At 36.3% G+C, this 17,678-nt stretch overlaps 1 protein-coding gene across 5 annotated transcripts in view; it reads right to left on the bottom strand.

The window, feature by feature from the left end:
* Positions 1–1,875: 1,875 nt before the first annotated feature.
* CLINT1 (clathrin interactor 1) overlaps positions 1,876–17,678 on the bottom strand; it is a 74,230-nt gene continuing 58,427 nt past the window's right edge. For 2 of the 5 annotated variants that reach the window (XM_050793923.1, XM_050793926.1), the window contains 4 exons: positions 10,852–10,926; positions 7,627–7,919; positions 4,956–5,160; positions 1,876–3,576 (listed from right to left, as the gene is read on the bottom strand). In XM_050793923.1, coding sequence (XP_050649880.1) covers positions 3,230–3,576; positions 4,956–5,160; positions 7,627–7,919; positions 10,852–10,926 — 920 coding nt within the window. In that variant the 3' untranslated portion in view covers positions 1,876–3,229. The remainder of the gene's footprint in view (positions 3,577–4,955; positions 5,161–7,626; positions 7,920–10,851; positions 10,927–17,678) is intronic. The other 3 variants (XM_050793925.1, XM_050793924.1, XM_050793927.1) reach the window with 3 other exon arrangements.

Genomic DNA, 17,678 nt, shown 5'->3' with positions numbered 1-17,678 from the left:
CTGTCTCAAAAAAAAAAAAAAAAAAAAAAAAAAAAAAAAGTGGAGTTAAATTCATGCAGCTAGTAAAACCCCTTAATTAGAAACCAACTTACAAGTCTCTCAGGCTTTCTTTACTATACTTTGCTTTTAGGAATAAAACAGGCATACGAACTTTTGAATCTGCTGTGTAAACTGACACGTGAAGTGTTTAGCACAGTGACTGGCACAAAGAAAGTTGTTGATATGTAAGCATTTACATAAACAAAGAATGGGAGGCAGGAAAACATGTACTGCACATACGTCAGTGCTGGTGGATCTCATCATTTATTTAATTATCCAACATTTCAAGACTTAAGTTCATTGTGGAAAAAATGAGGGCCCAGAGAGGTCTGGTAAATTATCAAGGTCACACAGATGGTGGGTGATTAAAATGAGATTCCCAGCACATGGTCTTTCCACAATGCAGTCAGTGCTGTCTTCCAGGAGAGCTGAAACACACAGCATTTACCTCAGAAATCCACTTAATATAAGGTGTGCTCCATGCTTAGTATATAGATTTAGCTGTATTTCCTAATATCTCAGCTAGGAAACTATACCACCATGCTTTATCTTCAAAATGAGACAGTGCAAAGTTCAGAAAGATGGCAAATTCTTTAATTCATCTGCCAAAAAGAAAAACTGTTTCATAAATATTTGAGGGAAAAAAAGTACAAACCCTTCCCTCCAAACGTAACTATAGGCCTCAACTCACTAGTGAGCTAGTGATGACCCTCAAACCAATAGTATTATGGTTATCATTCAGGCAATTCAAAAAAAAAAAAAAGGAAACATCTAACCAAAGTACTATTTAAAAACAGTGTATGTGGTTCTTGAAGACATCAGAGAAGTGGAGGGGAAAAAAAAAACCCTAGAGGGAAGGAGACAAAAATAAATCTGGAGTGGCTGTGTAGACTCACCATACAAAAATTGCTGGAACAGTATTAACTTTCCCCTCACACCATTAGGCAGAATAAAAAGTTGATACAAGCAGAAAAACTTTGGTTGAAGAAGGAAAGGGTACAGAGGATGGGCTGAAGGAAACCCAATAGTGAAAGAAAGGAAGAGTATTTTCTTCCCAACTCCAAATGATTTAGGGGTATTTATGCCTTTCTTCAAGTATAACTTAGTAACCCCTTCGGAGACAAATCATTACACTGGACAGACAGACAGACAGTGAAACAACCGTTGTTTTTCTCTTTCATGGGCTCTGAAAGAAAAATATTGATAAACTCTAAGTTGATGTTCAAGAAAAAAGATACAACATAGGAGGGCATGATACAGGAAATGCTTTAGAGGTCAATCTGATTAGAAAAAGAATTAAAACACAAAGGTTCAGATACACATTTACTTCGTCTAAGAATTTGCCACATATTTGAGAAAGTGAAGATACACTTCTTAAAGAAAAAATTTACTTAAGATTCTAGGTTTTAAACATCAGGGACCATATTCTACTGCTGCCACCAGAGGGTGGCTTGATTGCTCTGAAGTAACAACACTTGAAAGCTCCTATTCTTTCAAACTAAGTTAAACACATTGAATTGCTGAAAGATTAAAAACCGCAGTCAGCTAATTACACTCTCTCTCATCTCTTATTCAGCAAATGAATCACTTTTCATTACCACTTAGCTGAAGTACATGAATTTCTGCCTAATTAGAAATGTTGTAGATGGAACATTAGCAAGAATGGAGCAGGTCAGGATATCTTTGCTGCTTCATTTTTAATTCCTAACAGTAGACTCTGATAGGAAAGAATAGAGAAGTCATTAAATAATTTTAAATTATTTATAAAAATTACTTTGCCCAAATTATACAATGGTCTCAAATGTCTAACAGAATGAAAGAAAAAGCAGTTCAACATTGATTTTAATGAACATTTTAATGTTATGTATAACAGAACATTATGAATATAATGGAAATAAAGTTTTATCAATTTAATAAAAAAATTTTCAACATAACATGGGGAGGCAATAATTTGATATCTATATTATAGTATTTATTTTGAAAAATATTCCCAGCTTGAGGGTAAAACAATTAATTTTGCATTCCAAACTCTAGAATCATGATTTTCATGTGAGCTTAATGCAGAATTACAGCAGAAAAATGAAAACATTTTAATTAATTTCCTTTGTCGTTAAATCAATAAAATCTTTGACTGCTACAGGTCTCCTTTAATAATATATATTTAACTCCTCTACTGGAACCATACTGCTAATGCTGTATTATATACACTCAAAACCAAAACGAAACAAATACTGTATAAAATCTAAAAGCAAACATTTGAGTTGTAACATTTATATTTAACTTAAGGTTTTAATGGATTTTTACCTTTTCAGACACCCCCCCAAAAAAATAAATATTTTTCTCTTTTGAGTGTTCCTGACTTAGATGATGGCTACAGGGATAAACACGGAAGGAAGCCTTGCCAAGTTAATCACTGCAAATTGTAAATAATGACGACTAAAAACAAACAGAAGTTTTTTTTCTTTTAAAGGAAACCATAGAGCAGTCCTGAAAAAAAAAATTTTCCTAGTTCTGCACAGGATAATTACAGCAGAAGACGTGGGAAAAGTCCCATAGCGATCACCAATTGCTTAAAGAGGTTTCGTTACAATAAAAATTTGGATAGTATAATAGCAGTGTTGCTGGAACATTAGCAAAAGTATATACATTCCAGTTACCTTTGATTTAGCCATAATCACATATGTATGCCTTTTTTGGACAAAAATATATATTTTTATAAAAAACTGATCATCCAACTTTAATGATTTCATATATGGACTCAAGAGTGGTAGTAAAAGGAACAGACCCAATTATGACAAGGCGATCCAGGGACAGAAAAATCAAGTTCCTCAGGAAAAGAAAGTATAAAATTAGAGATTCAAACACATTTATTCAGCCCTATTCCAATCTTCCCACAAATTATGCTGTTAAATGGGCTCCTCAGTTGATAAAGGCTTTCAATGGCCTCACCACCCACTTGTGGTCTATCCTCACTGGAAAAAAAATGATTCTGACTGCCTCATCTGAAGTGCTCTTGCCTGGCCCTCTGAAATACTGGATATTTCACTTTCATAAAACAGCCTTTTTGGTTCTTTATGTAGATTTTAGTTAATTGATAAAAGAAAGGGTAGTTGATTAGCATTTTCCATCCCGACATCACCTATCTCCACAGCTAAAAATTCTTCATTCAATCTGCTTCTTTTACAATTTCTTATTTGCTAAAATTGGCGAAATTTGCAAAGGCATCTTGCTTGGGTTGCACAGTTCCAGAAGTCATGGCTATGTTGGGCATGCCCATTCCCATTGTGCCCGTCAGGCCCATCCCAGCAGCGGACATCCCTATGTTCATGTTCATGCCCATCATGCTCTGGTTCATCATTGGAGTATTTCCAAGAGGGGCCATTCCCATGGGGCCAGTCACCACATTGGGCATGCTCATAGGCATGGGTCCCCCTATCAAAGTGTTAGTTTGGGGTCGGACAGGAAGCATGTTCGATGGAGAACTGAGGTTCACGGCTCCAAAACTTTGAGTCATCACATTCATAGGCTGCTGCATATCTACCGGAAGAAAACAGACAGAAGAACTTTACCACAATAAATTCTTAGGTTCACAGAGCAGAGAACTAATAACTTCTTGAGCATCTGTACTTCTTTAGCCCCATTAAAATTCCTTTACAGTGATTTTATTAGAAGTCAATTACTCTGCACTGGTTCCTCTTGAGAAATATATTCAGTGACTATTGGCTCTGGTTCCCCAGAGATGTAGAAACAGTAAGAGTAGACTGGGGAAAAACAGCCAACTTAAAAACATTCCTACAAAACCTACTGTTAAATCCTACTTAACAAGTTGTCAAGAACTAGTGTGTATCAAAAATTTTAAAAAAGTTTATATCCTTTGACATATTCTATTTTTAGAACATTCTATTAAAAAAATCAGAAGTATGAAGATTTATACAAAAATATTTTAAAAGTTTATATCCATTGACTTATTTTTAGAACATTCTATTAAGGAAAAAAACCAAAGTATGAAGATTTATATAAAATCTTGATTTATAATAACAAATAGCTGGAAACTGAAATAATTAGCAAGGGAAATCATACACTAATATGATAACTATCAAGCGCTAACAATCATTTTTCCTAAGAATATTACTCCACACAGGGAAAATGATGACTTAATGTTGAATAAGAACAGCAAGAAACAAACCAACATAGAGAGAATGATCCTAAGTATTAAAAATATGCTTAGAAAAGATGGAAAGCGGCTGGGTGTGGTGCCTCACATCTGTAACCCCAGCACTTTGGGAGGCCAAGGCAGGTGGATCACTTGAGGTCAAGAGATCAAGACCAGCCCGGCCAACATGGTGAAACCCTGTCTCTACTAAAAATACAAAAATTAGCTGGGTGTGGTGGCACATGTCCTGTAATCCTGGCTGCTCAGAAGGCTGAGGCAAGGAATCGCTTAAAGCTGGGAGGTGGACGCTGCAGTGAGCCAAGATTGCGCCACTGCACTCCAGTCTGGGCGACAGAACAAAACTCCATCTCAAAAAAAAAGAAAAAAGAAAAGATAGAAATATGTATGAATGGTGATTACCCCTCAATGGCAGAATGAGACGATTTTTGTTTGTCCATCATATTTGCCTATATATTTTTTAAAAAATCTGTATAGCAAATTTTTGTTTTAGTGATCAGGTCCTCAAAACTCTCCACAATACAATAAATGTTATCAGGCCAAAAATAGAATATAAAGTAATTCAATGTGCCAGGAGGAATAGCCAGTAAATATTATGTGAAAATATCTTAAGTGAACAGGCATTTGGTTAGCTGTTAGTTACAATTTATGTGATGTATTTTTATTTCATAGTTTGTAGTAGTCCTGGCATTAAGGCAAAAGACTGCAAGTACACAAAGAAGTGGGACGTCTTAAGGTAACTTACTCTGTTGCTGAATCATTGTATTCAGTGACGGCTGCTGGGGTTTGGAAGGCTGCATGCCAGGTAGTAAGTTGTCTAAGCTGATGTTTACACTGGGGTCAGACCAAGTGGAGGGCAAGGTTTTGCTGACTGATTTCTGGACCATATCTGTATTCTGATTATAGAGAGGATTAGGCTTCTGCAGCACTGTGCTAACATTTTGCAAAGGCTGGAAAATAGAAAAATGCTCTAAAAATTAAGCATCTGTTCTATAAAAATTATCAGATGGCAATTTAATCACAACAATGCACTTCTGAAACAAAGAGAACCACAAATGTTCTATCCTAATGCTTTCAATACCCTGAATCATTAGCTTCCCAAAGAGGTTCCTCTGAAGTCCCAATCAGATTTGAGGTGGATAAAACCAACAATTTACCTACACTAACAATTATTCTCCCAACACTCAAAGTCTAGAAGCCACCATTCCTGGCAAATGCCCAGGGGAACTACCAACTTTAGGTTAGTATAGCTTTAAGGAGATACACAAGTGGAAATTTATCCTTTCAAAACAGAATTCAGAGGCCAGGCGCGGTGATTTACGCCTGTAATCCCAGCACTTTGGGAGACTAAGGTGGGCGGATCACCTGAGGTCAGAAGTTCAAGACCAGCGTGGCCAACAGGATGAAACCCCATCTCTACTAAAAATACAAAATTAGCCAGGCATGGTGGCACACGCCTGTAGTCCCAGTTACTTGGGAGGCTAAGGCAGGAGAATCGCTTGAACCGAGGAGGTGGAGGTTGCAGTGAGCAGAGATCGTGCCACTGCACTCCAGCCTGGGCGACAGAGTGAGACTCTGTTTCAAAACAACACAACAAAACAGAGAATTCAGGATATGACATCTCACATTATACAAGGATATAAGGCAAAACCGTGAAAAAGCAATTTATATTTCACATATCCTGACTGACTTTCCCTGCTCTGTGTATACTTTTACTACCTAAAGTGAGCAACACTAAATGAACTTGATGTATATGGACCAATGTAGGAGAAAGAAGAAATTCAGGAGAAAGAAGCAGAGGTTCCTAATGGTTACTGAGGATAACTGTGAAAAGGACAGAAAAAAGGAACAAGAAGAGGAAGAATAATTAAAAATGTACCAATGCAAAGAATTATGACAGTTACAATTAAGACTGCAAATAAAGTAGACTGGCTTTATGCTTAACTCATACATTAGGTCTTATTTCTGTTACACACAGAGCAGTCACCTTTCTGCTTCTTTCTTCTTTTCCTTCATCCTAATACCCCAAAGACAAGAATCTACACATTAAAATGAGTAATTAGCATCATAAACACATATTATCAATAGTTTGAGTCAAAAATAGCAAGTTCCTGGTACCACTCAGACACATATTTTCCAAGCCTGCACTTGTTTGAATTCTAAGCTAGTACTAGGTAATTTGGATTTAACTATAAATAAAATAGTGAATTAAGAAGCTCCCATTTTAGTTTTCTTTATGAAAATGAAAGTTGAAAGATGAGCCTATAAAACACTTACATAATGTACAGCAGGTCCAGAATTGGGAAGAACATTCACCATTTGACAGAATAATTTTCCATATTAGCACTGATTATTTACAACCAATCAGTGGTATTTCTTTAGGGACATGACCAGAAATTTTACTAAACAGATACTTGCCATGAGTGAAACAATATCTCTATGTCTTTTCCTTTTTTTTTTTTAAAATGAGACAGAGTCTCACTCTGTCACCCAGGCTGAAGTGCAGTGGTGCGATCTTGGCTCAATGCAAGCTCTGCCTCCCAGGTTCACGCCATTCTCCTGACTCAGCCTCCTGAGTGGCTGGGACTACAGGTGCCCGCCACCACACCTGGCTAATTTTTTGTATTTTTAGTAGAGACGGGGTTTTGCTGTGTTAGCCAGGATGGTCTTGATCTCCCGACCTCGTGATCCACCCACCTCAGCCTTCCAAAGTGCTGGGATTACAGGGGTGAACCACTGCGCCTGGCCTATTTCTTTTTCTTTTCTTTTTTTTTTTTTTTTTTTTGAGACGGAGTCTCCCTTTGTCGCCCAGGCTGGAGTGCAGTGGCCGGATCTCAGCTCACTGCAAGCTCCACCTCCCGGGTTTACGCCATTCTCCTGCCTCAGCCTCCCGAGTAGCTGGGACTACAGGCGCCCGCCACCTCGCCCGGCTAGTTTTTTGTATTTTTAGTAGAGACGGGGTTTCACCATATTAGCCAGGATGGTCTCAATCTCCTGACCTCGTGATCCGCCCGTCTCGGCCTCCCAAAGTGCTGGGATTACAGGCTTGAGCCACCGCGCCCGGCCTCTTTTTCTTAAAGACAATTTAAAAAAACTATCAAATACCAATTTGTTATAAGAATAAATTTTTGCCATGTTCCTCCTCTGTACAAAGGCACCATGCTTGGCTTTACAGTGACTACAAGATGGGGGAGAAGGTCTTGCCTTCCAGAATGCAAATGACTATGCTAGGGGAAAGAGTTTAAGGTAAATGAAATGTGCAGATGCATGTATATATATATATATATACACACAGACACGTATTCATACACATAAAAAGGACTTGCCTATTTTTCTGTTTTACACTCATCTATTAGATGAGTTAGAGCATCTCAAAGATGATAAGTAACAACTTCCAAGGGAACCAGACAACTTACCTGTGATCTTGACATAGGCAAACCAAGCCCCACAGTATTAGTGCTCATCATAGAGAAATTCATACTCTGGGAAGATGTCATGGTTGCCTGGGATGAGCCCATAAGATCAAACAGGTCTGAAGAATTCGAGGCAGCAGGAGGTGGGCCTAGAGCTGATTGTGAGCCACTAACGAGTTCTACCGCTGGCTGTGAGGCACTGCCAAAGAACTCGCCACTGGAAGCAACAGGGCCTGATGGGGCTTGGTTGAAGGCACTCCAGTCACCAAAGTCTCCATTCCCACTTGCTGCTGTTACTAAGACAGAAATAACTCTAAGGGTAAGAAACTTCATGAAATGCACAGAACGAATATAACAATCTATGAACTGAAACAAATTAGAGCTGATCTGAGTCCACCCAGATTAACATCTGCAGGTACCATCTCCATCTGGACAGTATTCTTCCTCATGAATATTACACGAGAGTTAACAAGGTGGCAAAGAAAAAAAAATCCTTCCAAATATAAAGGAAAATCCATCTCTTGGCAGCTCTATAGGTGACATACTGAATTTACCACAAAAAAAAATGGCCAGGCCTGGTGGCTCACGCCTGTAATCCTAGGACTTTGGGAGGCCAAGCAGGTAGATCACAAGGTCAGGAGATTGAGACCATCCTGGCTAGTGCGGTGAAACCCAGTATCTACTAAAAATACAAAAAAATTAGCTGAGAATTGTGACACGCGCCTGTAGTCCCAGCTACTCGGGAGGCTCAGGCACGAGAATTGGTTGAACCCAGGAGGTGGAGGCTGCAGTGATTGTGCCACTGCACTCCAGCCTGGGTGACAGAGCAAGACTCTGTCTAAGAAAAAAAAAGAATTTCTCACTTATTTGGCCATACTTCTACTGACAACACAAGGGCTATAACCTTAGCACATTGCCTGCTTCAACTGGGACTGTTTATTTACAATAAAAGAGAGGAAGAAAACTCATGTAATATTAAAAAACACAACCAAGCCAGAAACAAGCAAAACCCTATCACTATACTTTGCAAGTGTAAGGTTGAATGCCTAAAATCCATACTCTTAATCGCTATAGTCTTATCAATTAACTTCTAATCAATTCTTATATTGAAAGGAACAAATAAATATGAATAAATGGAATTTGAAAAAGCAAAAGGTGAAGAAAGAGCTACATAAAAACTGTCATCTGAAAGCAAATAGTAAGTATGTACCTTCCAAGTTAATTAACACCATCTCTTTGCACTCCATGTTCATTTACAACTTGGAAATACATTTTGTCTAGCCTAAAAAGTGACCAACCACTACAATATCATGTCTCATTATGCTAAATATCAAGAGAATAATAATGTGAAGTCTTTAAAAATACATTCTTCCATTACCACATTAAAATGTAAGCACCCTTGAAAGAGAAAATAATTCACTTAGAAACTCCAAGTTCTACTAACAATTTAATATAAGAATTGGACTAATATTCTTTACCTCAGGGTTTTACTAATACATGTCTTTGATCTTCTTTTTTTATTTTGTTTAAAGAGACCGCATTAAGAGTTTTACAATTAGTTCTAGATATTAAACAATTTAAACTAAGTAAGGCTGTTGGATCAATGTAAACTTTATGCTGATTTTCTATTTGTTTGATCTATAATGCAGAATATGAATGGAAACTGGGGCAAAATGTGTTGCCCCACCTGAAAACTTCATATCTGAAATGATTTATCACGGGAGGAAAAGATTTCTAGTGGGGCATGTATTGTTCAGAAATGATTAATCATTGTTGCAATGGTTTCAGCCCCCTGCATAATGGTGGTCAGGTCATATTAATCACATGCATACAGATGAAGAGATGTATCACTTAGGCAACATTAACATATTCAAATTATTTGCAAAGTAGGCAACTTTATATACCTAAAAACTTTGAGAATTAGACAGGGAAGCTGTAAAATAAGGGTAATGTTTACCTTCCACTTTGGTTTGCCTAAAGTAAGGCGTCAACCCTTAGAGGGCATAATCACACTTTAAAAATGAAGCAGAAAATCACTCAATTCTAGTTTCTGGAAAATACTTGGAATTTACAAAAATAAGTTGTCAAAATAACCCCAAACCATTTTACAAGCTATGTACCTTTTTTCCTAACTCCTCACAAACCTAACCAGATATTACTAAATATTACTAAATATAAATTTTAATCCAGTTTAATATAACGGCAATATTTGACTTGTGATCAGTTAACAACACTAACAGTTAAATTACATCTTTTCTCCCTGCCTCACCTCATGTTTAAGATTCTCATAGCTAAATTTTAAAAATATTCTCTCTCAAACTTCAGACTGACCAGATTTTATAAAACAACACAACCTCTTCAGTTCACAACCTTAAAAAAAATTAAAAAGACACTTAATGAATGTAGCCCCTATTTTATTAGGTTGGTGCAAGAGTAACTGCGATAATTGCACCAACCTAATACATACCTCTATAGACACTATCCTCAAAAAGAACCAAGACAAGTAACACAGTTCCTAGTTTTAAAAAGTTGAAGGTTCAGAGGCTTTCGTAAAGTTAAACAGTTACCATATGGCAGGGGTAGGTAATAAGATAAAAATATTAATTAAAAAAAGAAACAGGCCTTTCACCTCAATCCTTGATGTTTAAGTCCATATCCTGTTTGAATGCTGCTTTTTGTTTTAAAATTCTATTCTAATAAAGAATGAGAAAGTTTTGCCTGAGGTTCAACTGCTCATTATTTTAGGATATGTCAAAACGAAGTTCGGTTATTTTTCACATAAATACTTTTAACATATCTAAATTAAAAAAGGAATACATTTCAGTAAGATAGTTGGTCTGATCCCCATGTCCCTAACTTTCATTCATGAAAATCGTAAGCTAAACTAAACATAAACCATGATATTCTTGCTGCTATTAAACAAAATGAGATTAGTTAGAGATACTCACATCCTCCTTTCCCTTTCAAAAAAGCTGAACAAGAGTCACCTATGAATAAGGGCAATTTTCTTTAGATGTACTGGAGTAGTCTATGACCAAAATAATTCATTTGGCACATTTAAGGCATCTGCCCAATAAAACACCTTGTGAATAAGTTCTTTAGGAATTATGAATTATGAATACTACAAGTAGAAAAATGACAGAAAGAAGCTGACTTGGGGGGAATGGGAGTTGTTTTTAATAACCTTTTTACCACCCCAGACTTCTGGCCAATCAAATAGAATCATACCTTGGGAAGGGAAACTGCCTGATGCAGCAGCTGAGCCAAAGTCAGCAAATCCTCCGAATAAATCAGCTGATCCTCCTAGAAGTTAAGAAAAAGGTAAAACTGTTAGAACTAGAGAACAATTGTAAATAATTTCTGGAGGCCATTTTAGTGCCACAAAAAGTACCTAATATTAGAGGCCCAGATGCCTCATAAAAGCTAGTCTGTTGACCTAGATTTTCATGTCACTATGTTCCCTATGAGCTACCACAGACTCTTTTCTGTTCCTCAGTCCCGTATCTAGTAAGATAAATGACACTGTATCTGTGGTTAAAATTATCTAATATTTCACGAGCATAATGTGGAAAGAATACAACTTATCCAGCCAATTATGCTCTTTATAAGAGTCTTCGATGGATTCTAAAACCCGAGTAAAATGCTGCTGGGGAATAAGATATTCACAAAACAAGTAAATAAAATGCAGGATCTTTGATTGGACCCCGAATTTTTTTCTAATTGCTATCCTGAAATGACAGAATTGAGACACTGGGGAAATCTGAATGTGGTCTGTATATTAGCATTAATACTGTTTTAATGTTAAATCCCAAGTATGATTATATCACGATCGTAAAGGAGAATGTCCTTGTAAAGAAATATAGGTTGAAGTATTTTAGGGGCAAAATGTCATGATTGCGACTTCCTCTCAAATGATACGGATGAAACAAACAGTACAAAACAAACAAATAAAAAAGAACCAGAGAGAGAGATAAAGAAAATGGGGCAAATTTTCTGTACGTTTGGAATTTTTAAAAATAAAAAGTTAGAAAGATAAAGTCCACTTGTATAAAATCATTTTAGAGTCTGGTGTGGTGGCTCATGTCTGTAAATCCCAGCACTTTGGGACGATGAGGCAGGGGAATTGCTTGAGCCCAGGAGTTGAGAGATCAGCCTGGGCAATATAGTGAGACCTCATCTCTACAAAACCTTAAAATATTAAATTGAGCATGACGGCACGTGCTTGTAGCCCCAGCTACTCAGGAGGCTGAGGTGGGAGGATTGCTTGAGCCCAGGAGGCAGCGGCTGCAGTGAGCCGAGATTGCTGCACTCCAGACTGGGTGACACAGTGAGACACTGACTCAAAAAAACAAAAAACAAAACAAAACAAAAAAATTATTTTAAGCAGAGAGAGGGAGAAATATCAATACAATAGTTTTGGTGGATGTTTTCCCCCCGTAGTGTTTACTCCATAAAAGAGTAAATACTTGTGTTTTGTAATTTTAATGCATGGAAAAAAAAATAGCTTTTTTGCTACTTCTAGATAGGTGTTTTTAAAAGGGTAAGACCCAAATTATAAGTCTGCAAATCAACCTCTGTGTGCGTAACATTACATTCTGACATAAAATTATATTTGTAAATACTACATGGGTAAGAATATTTACTTTTACCTATAATTTCAATTATAACATTATTTCAAGTAATACTCCTTTTTTTCTCAGTTTAGGTAGTGAAATAGCCCAATATCTGAAACTTTAAATAGTTGTCCTTACTTTTGTCTGTCCTTAAAGATTTCACCTCTTAATAGTCACAACTGTCTACAGCAGTTCAATTATGGTGCTTTTAGTGTTATGTGAACATTATATAGGTTACATCACAGCTGCTTAGCCTGCAGTGCTTAGAAACTAGCCAGGTGGGACTGGAACATCTGGGCTGCACTCAAACACCACCAGGGACAGCTTCCAACATCTGGTGCCATTTCTGAATTGTCTTATCGCTGCAAGACATTCTGCCCCATCTGCTACACTCAACTGGGTTAATTAAACTAGAACCATCTCCCCTTCCTAATATATGGCCAACAGTAATAAAAGGAACAAATCAGTTTCTGATATGTGTGTACTTGGTATTTCTGTTTAATGCCATTTACTGTAGGTAACTATCAGCAGGCATAACTAATTCCTCATTGCTTCAGCACAGATGTACATGCTCATACACACACACATATATATATCCTCCCTCACCAGTTGACTAATGCCAACCAAAGTGAAGGTGCTTCAATTCTATCAACACTACAGCTTAGTCTAATTTTTACTTCATCTAAAAGGGAGTATCACAGTGATCTGGTTTTCTCTTCCTTAAAGTTACAAACATTGTGATAAAATGTGACAAGGAACACAAAAGTTCAATGAGTTATATGTTTAAACCATTTAAACAAGCATACATATTAATAAAATCTAGCAAGTAAATGAATGCTTCAAACAGTTGCTGCTTAATATTCATAAGTTTGTTTTCTGTAAAGTTCCTTCATGTTAAAAACATTGGTCAAGTATACTGTTGGGTAACAGAATGATAATCAATCAATTAATACAACATTAAGGGATTTAAAAATTAAAGATTATTTTAATTTGCTTCATTTAAGCAGTAAATAAACATCAATATATAACTTATTATACCAAACAAGTTAGGAGTTAGGGATTTTCTTTTCTTTTTTTCTTTTTTGAGACGGAGTTCCACTCTTGTCATCCAGGCTAGAGTGCAATGGCACGCTCTCAGCTCACTGCAACCTCCGCCTCCCAGGTTCAAGCGATTCTCCACCCTCTGCCTCCCAAGTAGCTGGGATTACAGGCGCCCACCACCATGCCCAGTTAATTTTTTTTATTTTTAATAGAGATGGGGTTTTGCCATGTTCGCCAGGCTGGTCTCGAGCTCCCGACCTCAGGTGATCTGCCTGCCTCAGCCTCCCAAAGTGCTGGGATTACAGGGATGAACCACCGTGCCTGGCGGTGTTAGGGATTTTCAAATCTTATTCAGTCTAGGCTACAAAGAAAATAGACGCTGAGGATAAAAGCTGTAGATCACAACTTCAAACTGGTAAGAAATGTTATTTTTGACATATCCTGTATTTAGTAATTCAGATAATTATCCTCCTTCTATCACCAAAACAGAAATTATATGATGTTCATAACTTATCTATCACAAATAGTATTCCTCTCCATCCATATTACAGGGATTTTGATTTCAACATGAGTAGCTTAAGAATACTGGGAGCAAAGAATGGAAAGATGCATGTAACTATTTTACAAATAGAAGTTGTCTTTCTCTGAAAATGTTTTTTCTCTCTAATCTTTTAAAGTGCCACATACTATGCTTTTACTGGTACTTTAAGAAATGTGATCTTCGGCCGGGCGCAGTGGCTCAAGCCTGTAATCCCCGCACTTTGGGAGGCCGAGACGGGTGGATCACGAGGTCAGGAGATCAAGACCATCCTGGCTAACATGGTGAAACCCCATCTCTACTAAAAAATACAAAAAACTAGCCGGGCGCGGTGGCGGGTGCCTGTAGTCCCAGCTACTCGGGAGGCTGAGGCAGGAGAATGGTGTAAACCCGGGAGGCAGAGCTTGCAGTGAGCTGAGATCTGGCCACTGCACTCCAGCCTGGGCGACAGAGCGAGACTCTGTCTCAAAAAAAAAAAAAAAAAAGAAAGAAAAAAAAAAAAAAAAATGTGATCTTCAACTTTGAAAACTGTCTCAAAAATTAAAAACCTCCTTATTTAGAAAATGTTTCTCTCTCCTAGGACTATCCATATCTATATGTATGATACTCATACCAAATTCCACATTCAGTTTCTATACTTAAGCATTTTCCCAGATAACTTCTATCTAAATTTATATTCTAAAGGAATATAAATAAGACTCTACCAAAAATTGCTGCATGTGGAAGACTGCTGATTTTCACAACAAGTGCTATCCTTCAAGATTCCCACATGAGAACTGTCATTATAAATGAGCCATTTCCATCTGCCTTTTCAGGGCAGCAAGGAGGTTATTTACAGTCACCAGCTGGGAACATGTTATTTCCCAAAGCAATATTGTGAACAAGAAAATACAGCTAAACTAGACAGTACTTAAACGACAAATGGAAATTTTCTTTGACAAAAAAATTTAATCTAGATCACATTAAGACAAACTTTTGCATGAAGAATTCTAATACATACAACATCAAAGCAATGGCAAAGTACAATAAAATATGTAAATACATGACAAAGAGTTATTATCTATAATGCACAGTTTTAGAATATCAATAAGGATGAATACTCCTAATAAACAAAGAACATGAATAGATAGTAACAACTGGCCTATAAAAATATGAAGTGTTCAAACTCAATCATCAATGCAAAATAAAATGAAATATTGTTTTCTCTTACCAAACTGAAAAAGCTTTAAAAGATGCTATTGTGCTACAAAATTTTGGAAAAATAAAAAAAGAACGTCTAGAAAACAAGGGACTAACTGGCTAAATTATAATACAGCCACCCAATGTAAGATTATAAAGCAATGAAAAGCATTATAAAAGAATACCAACTATCATAAGAAAATGGTCGTGAGATCTTAGGTGAAAAGCAGTTTATCAACATACATAAAGAAATGAATAAAACCCAGAAAAATCCAAACAAATGAAGTCATATCTAAAAGCCTGAAAAAGATTGGCCACATAATAAATGCTTAAGTAACTACATTCATGGAATATGTAGAAAATGTATTTTAAAAAGATATTCAGCAGATTAATACTTGATGTGTCTAAATTATGGCAAATCACTTGTTTTCCACCAAATTGAGCATGCATTACTTTTGATAATCAGTGAAAAAGAGAATATACTGAAAAAATTTTATTTTCAGTAAACTTAGTTTAAAACCAGAGACAACACCTACCCAAATGATAAGTTGGTGTACTAAGAGTGGAACAAGGTGAGTATTTACATGTTCATGTAAATGTCTTCAACTAACTAGTGATTACTGGGTACAAAGTAGCTGGTTCAAATGTAAATGTAATACACATTTTGGATTTGATATACCTTAATTCTTTCAAATGTTTCTTTTTAACTTAAAAAAAATCAAGACATACTGCAAGTCATTTAAGTTCTATCTGTATTGATTATGCTGAATTTTCTCTTCAACCTCATTTATTGTACTAGAAATATCTTGTGTAACAGTATGTTAATCAAGACCTAAATTTCTTAATTACAAAAGGACAAAAGGGACAAGTTGGACTTCTTTTTAAAGAGGTGAGATCAACTAAAAAAAGAAATGGCACAGTTTTTGGCATTCTATTTCCAATTGGCTTATTTTCTAAATATAGTCACACATTTCTTAATGACAGACTGCATTAGGGCATTAGGCAATTTTGTCATTGTGCAAACATCATAGAGTGTACTTACACAAACCTACTTAGCCTACTACATACCTAGGTTATAAGGTATAGCCTATCACTCCTTGACTTCAAATCTGTACATCATGTCACTATACTGGATACTGTAGGCAACTATAACACAATAGAAAGTTTTCATACATCTAAACATAAGAAAGGTATGGTAGAAATATAGTATTGTATATGGAACCATGGTCACATACTATGCAGTCCATGACTATACTTTAAATTATTTTTCATTTCTTAAAATGTTTACTTAGAAAGGTACTTTATGTAAAAGCCACTGAAACACTATTTGAGTACAGATTTTTAAAAAATATCACCACAATGGGACATTTATTGAGATATAAGATAGTCTCAAGTAAATCTTGATAGTTAGGTTTTACATATATATTTTTAAACTTGGTAAGATATTCTACAATGATTTTACCATATATACTTTTGAGAATGCTGAGAACATGTAATCACACACACAGACACACACAGGAAAATCTAAGCATTTTCTCAGAGGATATATTTATCTGGTGAGTGGTACAGATGCCATATCTGCTTAGCTTTACAGTTAGTGCCCACATTACTCGCCTGATGGTACTATTATAAATATGGGCACATCTGGTAAATGACACCCAAATGACATACCAAATACCAATGTTAATATGGTAGATTCTTATACCTTCTCATGTGTAAGTGCTAAAGATTTAATGTCCAATTTCCTTTCACTGCTGAATTCAATTTAAAAGATATTATTAAAATATTTAAATAGAGATTGGGAGTAACTAAATTTATGTAGTGATTTAAGAGGGAACTGCACAAACTGGTTAAACGTATGGTTTCAAATAGGAGATAACTTTAATTTTTAAAAATCCTTCTAATATTAATCTTATTAGTTGCTTTTTATTAAGACAAAATAAAGGCAAGAAACCTTCTAGATTTCATTCAAACTTTCTCAGTTACTATATTAATATTAATTGCTACTTCTATTTAATTAGTCAAACTACTGTTTGCAGTAGAGAAGAAAAACCACTCAAAGGTTCCTTGCCAAGTAAAGGAAGCATGTTGGTATTTAATAATTCTCTCTGTTCAAAGCAATCTTGATGTCAGGGAGGAAAAGTTATATCCACCCATCTGACCTTCCTAGTTAATTCTTCTCTGATTGCTCCATTAAAACTTTCTACAGATGCATGAAAGGGGCCCTTTAAATATTTCACACCAGGAAGTCCAAAATAGTTGATATTCTGTGACACTATATCTGTATTATATGACTACATGCTAACTACCAGTTAATTCTACAGTTCAAATCTTAAACATATAAAAATATATCACATAAATTGTTAAACGACTAATGTAGCTGTCTGTAACCTTGGGCATTACAGTCCAATCAAATTTAAAGAGTAATTTTAGGAACAGTTGGCAGTTACAGAAAAAAGGGAAAGGGAATTGAAGAATTTCAGAAAGTAGGCCAGCCGGGCGCAGGGGCTCATGCCTGTAATCCCAGCACTTTGGGAGGCTGAAACAGGTGGATCACCTGAGGTCAGGAGTTCGAGACTAGGCTGGCCAATATGGAGAAACCCTGTCTCTACTAAAAATACAAAAATCAGCCAGGCGTGGTGGCGCATGCCTGTAATTCCAGCTACTCAGGAGGCTGAGGCAGG

The sequence above is a fragment of the Macaca thibetana genome, chromosome 6 (genome assembly GCF_024542745.1).
Source record: "Macaca thibetana thibetana isolate TM-01 chromosome 6, ASM2454274v1, whole genome shotgun sequence".
Classification (NCBI taxonomy): Eukaryota; Metazoa; Chordata; class Mammalia; order Primates; family Cercopithecidae; genus Macaca; species Macaca thibetana.
Note: the sequence above shows the minus strand (reverse complement) of the source record. Positions and strands in the feature narration are given on the sequence as shown.